We start from the raw sequence: 7500 nt of genomic DNA, 5'->3' as shown, positions 1-7500 counted from the left end.
GTCTCTGAGCAAGACACTGAACCCCTAATTGCTCCCGATGTGCAGGTTGGTGCCTTGCATAGTTTTGGCCGCCATCGGTGTATGAATGTGTGTATGACTATGAATGTATGTGTGAATGGGTGAATGAAATGCACAATCTCTGTAAAGCGCTTTGGATAAAGGCGCTTTACAGAGATTGTGTACCTTGTACCATTTACATTCATACACACATTCATACACAGAAGGCGGAGGAAACCGTGCAAGGCAACAACCTGCTCATCGGGAGCAATTAGCGGTTCAGACTGAGTCTCGCTCAAGGTTCAACACTAACTCTGGGGGAGCCCGGCATCCAACTGGAAACCGTCCGCTTCCCAAGAGGCCACTCTACCGCTGAACCACTGCCGACAGATATCGATCGATATTCTTCAGGTTTTTTGGTTTAGTTTCCTTGCTTAGCAATGAATGAATGAGAGAGAGTGTGTGTGTGTGTGTGTGTGTGTGTGTGTGTGTGTGTGTGTGTGTGTGTGTGTGTGTGTGTGTGTGTGTGTGTGTGTGTGTGTGTGTGTGTGTGTGCGCGCGCGCGCCTACCTGACTGTAGGCGCTGGTAGATAGCAGCAGCAGGTCACAGAGCAGGTCCTGGTGGACCACCTTATATACACTGCCTTCAACCACCAGCTTCCTCATCTGATGGAAAACACCAAACAGTCACCGTCATCATCATCATCATCACATTAGAAACATGATGTGCATTAAAAAAAATTACACCCGTGTGAACTGAGTGGAGCAACTCCCCAGCACTATCCCTCTCTCTGTTTCTGGCACAACAGCGCCCCTACTGGTACTCATAGTCATATACTGGTGCTCATTAACCAACAGACACACATAGGTGAACACGGACATTGGTGTTCCATGGAGTGGTTGCACCACTCAAAAAGCACATGCAGTGTTACTTTTTCTTTGTACAGGATTAACCAGGGGTCTGCTGAAGGTATATGGGGCACAAATCTAATTCCAGTAGAGGTGGGAATACGCTGACAACTTGGCAAAAGATTTGCTCACCATGCAATCACAAAGCGACACATTGATCGGCTATTTTCGGGCGAGAGGGAAAGAATTCAGTACAGGTGACTCCTCCAATGAACTATACAGGGTTTATAAACCCTAAAAATAATTCAGTACAGATGACTCCTCCAGTCAATGAACTATACAGGGTTTATAAACCCTAAAAATAATTCAGTACAGGTGACTCCTCCGGTCAATGAACTATACAGGGTTTATAAACCCTAAAAATAATTCAGTACAGGTGACTCCTCCAGTCAATGAACTATACAGGGTTTATAAACCCTAAAAATAATTCAGTACAGGTGACTCCTCCAGTCAATGAACTATACAGGGTTTATAAACCCTAAAAATAATTCAGTACAGGTGACTCCTCCGGTCAATGAACTATACAGGGTTTATAAACCCTAAAAATAATTCAGTACAGGTGACTCCTCCAGTCAATGAACTATACAGGGTTTATGAGCGCTACAAACGTTATAACGCTATAACCGATCTACAAGCTCACAACACATTGTGATGAGAAGCGTTGTGAGCTTCTGATCAGCTTTATATATATATGTGACCAGATTTGACTGAGAGCCTGCCATCATGCAAATTCCGTTTAATGAGTTAATAGCACAGGCAGACTCTTCACATACTAGAGCATGAAATCGACATGTAAATATGAAATAAATGCTTAACCATGTAGCTAGGGGTAATGTTAGAGACAACAGAAGTGAACCTTTCAACTAGGCTGTTTTCTCAACTCGCTGTTTTCTGCAAGACATTACTCTATAAGCCATATCTACAAAACTGGTGGGTCAAACTGAACAACCAATGTCAATTTGAAGCTCTTTCATATGACATGAAAAAATCCAATGGCAGTCCCTCAGTCAAATTTGGTATATAATATATATATATATATATATATATATATATATATACATATATATATATATATATATCTTTTTGTAAAATCCACAATAGGGCTCCGTGTTTGAAGGTATAGTTAGAGAACATCGAGGCTCCCTGCACTGGCCACTGGCTCCTGGGGAGAGGCCGGACCTCACCTCATCTGTCCTTTAAAACAGGCTTTGATCACAGCGGCCATTACCAGCCTGTCTGACCTCATCTGTGAAGGCTGACATTATACCAGCCCGTCTCCTCGGCTCAGTGTTACAGTGGTGGCTCTCCTCTCAGAGGTGTCTGCGACCCACCCGCACGCGACCCATTTCATTTGTTTAATGATCAACCAATCGATTGTGTCCTTGGCTATAGGATCAGTGGAATTGACGTACTTTGCTTTAAACTACTATTTATCGGTCACACAACGAACACTATTTTTGTCAAGGTTTTTCTTCATTATATTATCATATAAATCTTAGTGTTTAATTGCCACTACCTTCATATAGGGTCAATATGACCCCCCTCATGTGTAGAGTTAATAGGTTCAATATGACCCCCCTCATGTGTGGAGTTAATATCTGTAGGGTCAAAATCCCTCATGTGTGGAGTTAATATTAGTACCAAGTCCACCAACCTCATGCTGCAGCAACACCCTGTCGATGAGCAGCGCTCGAATGTGACGTTTGTTCCCATGAAGCTGTAAAAAAGTGGGGAAATCCATATTAATCTATTGATATGAATTAACATTTATTAACTCTGTGAGTGTACAAATGTATTTGGTTACATTTTGTGTATACTCTCAGAGTTAAACCTGCAGTCCAGTCCGGTTGTTGGAGGTGGTCTAGCTATTTTACTCGCTAGTAGTTGCGACCCGTAGAAATGGTCGCGGCGACAACAACATACCGACTGCTGTAACTCACCCGGTTCTCCATGGACTTCTTCACGAGCGTGAAGCTCTTCCAGCGATTGTCGAACTCGTTTCTGTGAGTGCCTCGGAAAAACATGAGGTCACTGATGACCTGTGAGTGGACGGACAGACAGACAGACAGAAAGACAGACAGACAGACAGATTTTTCAATATAGGCATTTAGCAGACACTCTTAATCCAGAGCGAGTTACAGTACGCAATAACAACACATGGTAATATATTAAATACATGAAAAATAGTCATCAAGAATCATAAGGAAGATAAGAAATTAGCTACGGGCTAAGATGCTTGTGGCACGTTATGAAGTATAGGGCTTATACTGTAAGTGGTAAATAGCTGTGAAATAGTTACAGTACATAAAGGCTTTCACTCATTAAAATAACTCAATAATAACGTGTGAGTCCCCCCGTCCCCCCCATTTCCATATACTGTATATTTGCAAAGGATCCTGGGAAGTATGCATATTATTATGGGGTGGTGGACATGTTGTATGTGAGTCACAGCAAGTCTTCAGTATAATATTATGTTATCCATTTCGCTGGTAGAGTGCAATCACTACAGCCTACTTAGAAAACAATTTTCCATGAATACCAAGTGGCCCTGCCGCTTTTTCCTGTACATTCTGTTATGACAACATGCTTGAATTGCAGGTATACAGTACAGTATAGAGATACAGTACAGCTATACAGTACAGTACAGTGACTGCAGCTCAGGGCTCCGACAAACTGCCTTCTATAAAATACTGATAATGTAAAAGAAAAGCCATGGTATTTTTCTTTCCTTTAAAACCTTGAGAAATGAGTGATACTGATAAATAAAAAAATATATCACCCATGAATTCAAGGCTTCATGGGGTGTGTAATTGAAGTACATATTTGGGTGAAAATGTGGGTAAGATTTTGTACACAATTCCATGCTGTATTGATGTTGGTACCAGGAGAGATAACAGGCAAACTTTGACCCAAAATAACAATTCTTCTCCATTCTCTAATTGTGTAGATGTATTGTAAAATAAGTAATGCAGATGTTGAACAATAATTTCATTTTACGAGCATTTGGTTTCATTTTACGCTCTCAGTGAAATCCAGATTACCGACTGCCGTAGTCGGCCGGTAACTCTGTCCGCCAGCCACTAACCGGCAGAAGGGAGTAGTCGGTATTTTGGATCTCGCCCTCTCTCGGCCCTGATCCAGAACAGCTTGAGATGACTCTCTCTCTCTCTCTCTCTCTCTCTGGCTCTTTGGGAGGGCCAGAGAGCTCTCTCTCTGGCTCTTTGGGAGGGCCAGAGAGTTTGTCTTTGACAATGAACTAAAAGCCTAGTTTCTTCCACTTGGCAGGAACACCAAGTGAGAGCAACAACAACAATACGCTGTCGTTTCTCTAGGGGGAAATAAAAGCATTAAATATGTTGCAGGTCTTGTTGTTATAGCTTGCTTAAAGAGGGCAAGTGCAGAGCACAGGGCCTGACTGACCAGGACCAAACCCTGTCTGTGTGGGGCTGACCTCACAATGCAACTGGAGCTTTAGACAGAACACCTTTAGTAGTAACTCCTTTTCTCTGTAAATACTGTATACCTTTTAGTGCAAACTGCAGAGTTTAACGATATGTATATTGTATTATTATTCAAAGGATAAGCCCCTTGAGAGAGATGCATCATCTTGTTTTGGTTGATATTATACTGTTGTTTATAGACTGCTGATACTGCACTGCTGCAGGTGCTTGGCTTACCTAGAATCCTATCAGATTAGACATGATCCTAGTCAGATTATACCATCGCCAATACATTGGATGTAGGCCTACTACGTACCTCGTGTTTTCCTGGCTTACTGGATTAAGAGCGTCAATTTGTAATACGTGCCTAAGTTGTATATAAGTGTATGTCTCAGCCTACTTGATGAATTGAGTACAATGGACCACAATGGAAACAAGACCCCTGGGGATTTTTGAGTGTTGCAACCACTGCAAGGAACAGCAATGTCCGTGTTAACCTATGTGACTATGTGGCTATGTATTAACATATGTGACTATGTGGCTATGTATTAACATATGTGACTATGTGGCTATGTATTAACATTATGTGACTATGTGGCTATGTATTAACCTATGTGACTATGAGTACCAGTAGGGGCGCTGTTGTGCCAGAAACGGAGAGAGAGACAGTGCTGCACTGTTGCCTGCTAATGAGAGAGAGAGAGAGAGAGAGGAGGGGGGGGGGTGAGAGAGAGGGGAGTTGCACCACTCAGTTCACACGGGTGTGATTTCTTTTTTGTGTTATGCTATTAGCGTAACATTTGACTGTTACTACACATGTGTACACCGTTAACAAACTTAGCTAATAAAGTAATCAATGCACCAATCGACCGACCGATCGTTCGATCGATGGAAAACCAAAAAAAGCCATTCTGGACAAATCAAAGAGGGAGAGAGAGAGAAAGGGATTAATGGATTAAGAGGACGTCTCTTGGCGTGCTTCTTTTTTCAATCTCTCTCAGGAAATTGCAGTCACCTTTTGCAGGTGGAGTTAGTCTAAAATTGCTCAGCGTTGCCAGACACAATGAATCACAAATATTGATTGGGTGGGGGGGGGGGGGATGGGGAGGGGGGAGGGGGGGACTGAACAAAATTGGAACAGTGGACTGCATGAAACCGGTTCCCCTGTGGCTTCATTCCGCTGTGAACCCCTGGCCCGGCAGAAGACCGACTCCATAGCGCTGCGTGGTTATTTGACGGCGGTTGAAGTTAAAAGTGTTTTCATCTAATCAGCGCTGCAGCAGGGAGCACGGCGTGTAATTTATTATTGACGAACATTTGGGGAAGTGATCAATGAGGAGGAGGAGGAAAAAAAGAACCTCAGAGCCTATGTAGTTTCACACGGGGGGGGGGGTAGATGCGTCTGGCCCACACAGGAAACTTTCTGTTTCACGTATTATTAATTATAACAGAAAAACAAATTGATTGAAACAATGACATGAAAACAGGGTCCAATAGTCATGAGGATATTAATATAATAATATACGTCATACTGACGATGTCAGTAAGCAAGCAGGATGTATCTGAATCTATTTCTCTGCGTTTTCATGATCAGATTTGTGTGTGTGTGTGTATATATATATATATATATATATATATATATATAAAAAAAGAGAAAAACCTTCCAAGGAAGGGACTGCACACTCCAGGGAACAGAGACAGACAACTTACTGCATAAAACGTATTTATTACCACGACGCGTTTCGCCGTGAGCTTCGTCAGGTGCTATCATCGTCGTGCTAATAAATAAGTTTGATGCAGTAAGTTGTCTGTCTCTGTTCCCTGGAGTGTGCAGTCCCTTCCTTGGAAGGTTTTTCTCTTTTTTTATGTCTATGCCTGCTAACTAGACTTGCACCTCCTACGGGTCTTTTTGGATGTGCAGGAGTCCCTTTTTTGTCTCATATATATATATATATATATATATATATAAATACGAGACAAAAAGGGACTCCTGCACATTTATATATATATATATATATATATATATATATATATATATATATAGGCATTGTGTTGTAGGACACTGGTTCTCAAATGCTGGGTCCATGGACCACCACGGGTCCAAATGGACCCTTAATGTGTTGTAACTCTGTGAGTGTTACAGACACTTGCCCTTTCCGGATCCTGAACCAGAGTTGTGCAAAACCATCACTCAAAGCTGCTATAAGCAATAATATGTCAAAATTTGAATGACCTTTTTTGGTATTCAGACAGCCAGCAATGAGTAAAACTCTCCCAAACAATGTAGTCTCTGTGACACATCTAGGGGCCACAATCTGCATTCAAAGATTTTCCTAGAAGCTTTGTCATAGGTCGATTTGCCTGTCTACTTCCTGATTGGCTTTTTATTTATTTTTGACTTCTAGGAAAATCTTTGAATGCAGATTGTGGTCCCTAGGTGTGTGACAGATACTCCATGTTTTTGGGAGCGTACTCATTGGCTGGATGTCTGAATACCAAAAAATGATTATAAAAAAAATGATCATTACATTTTTGAGAAATATTGCTTATAGCAGCTGAGAGCCAAACCGTAACGACAGTAACGGCGCACTTACAACTCGGCTCTTATATACAATGTATCTTTGGCGTCACATTCGAGACATCAGTCATCTCCGAATATGGGCACGTTTCAGCGCGTTCCTCCAAAGTCCCCACTGACCTCACTAATTCATTATTAATTCATAATTTGTTAAATTGGAAAAAGGGCTTTGTTAAGACCTCCATCTATTATTATGGTCAATGCCTGTGTGAAAAGTGGGAGCGATTGGTGCAGGCGGTGAGGAGATACGGCGGTGTTTCTGACAGACAGACACTCAGACATTCAGACAGACGTTGACTGAATTATAGTATGATTATGATATGATGATATGATGATGATATTGACTTTTATATAAATATAAAAATGTAAAAGTCAAATGTTCTCTTCTGGGGGTCTCTTTGCAGATGGCAGCCAAATTTCATATCAATTTGGGGCGTCCTTGACTTGAAACTGGCACTGCTCTCCACAAACAGACAGTGTGTGTGTGACTGTGTGTGTGTGTGTGTGTGTGTGTGTGTGTGTGTGTGTGTGTGTGTGTGTGACTGTGTGTGTGTGTGTGTGTGTGTGTGTGTCGCA

General features: G+C 41.9%; 1 protein-coding gene across 1 annotated transcript in view; it reads right to left on the bottom strand.

Annotated features, from left to right (window-relative positions):
• Positions 1-7500, bottom strand: part of LOC310875011 (proteasome activator complex subunit 4B-like) — an 87245-nt gene that overhangs the window by 33463 nt on the left and 46282 nt on the right. The window contains exons 25-27 of the mRNA XM_083788026.1: positions 2847-2945; positions 2561-2623; positions 568-663 (exon numbers count right to left, since the gene is read on the bottom strand). Coding sequence (XP_083644152.1) covers positions 568-663; positions 2561-2623; positions 2847-2945 — 258 coding nt within the window. The remainder of the gene's footprint in view (positions 1-567; positions 664-2560; positions 2624-2846; positions 2946-7500) is intronic.

This window comes from Protomyctophum parallelum, assembly GCF_964188405.1.
Source record: "Protomyctophum parallelum genome assembly, chromosome: 17".
NCBI lineage: Eukaryota > Metazoa > Chordata > Actinopteri > Myctophiformes > Myctophidae > Protomyctophum > Protomyctophum parallelum.
Note: the sequence above shows the minus strand (reverse complement) of the source record. Positions and strands in the feature narration are given on the sequence as shown.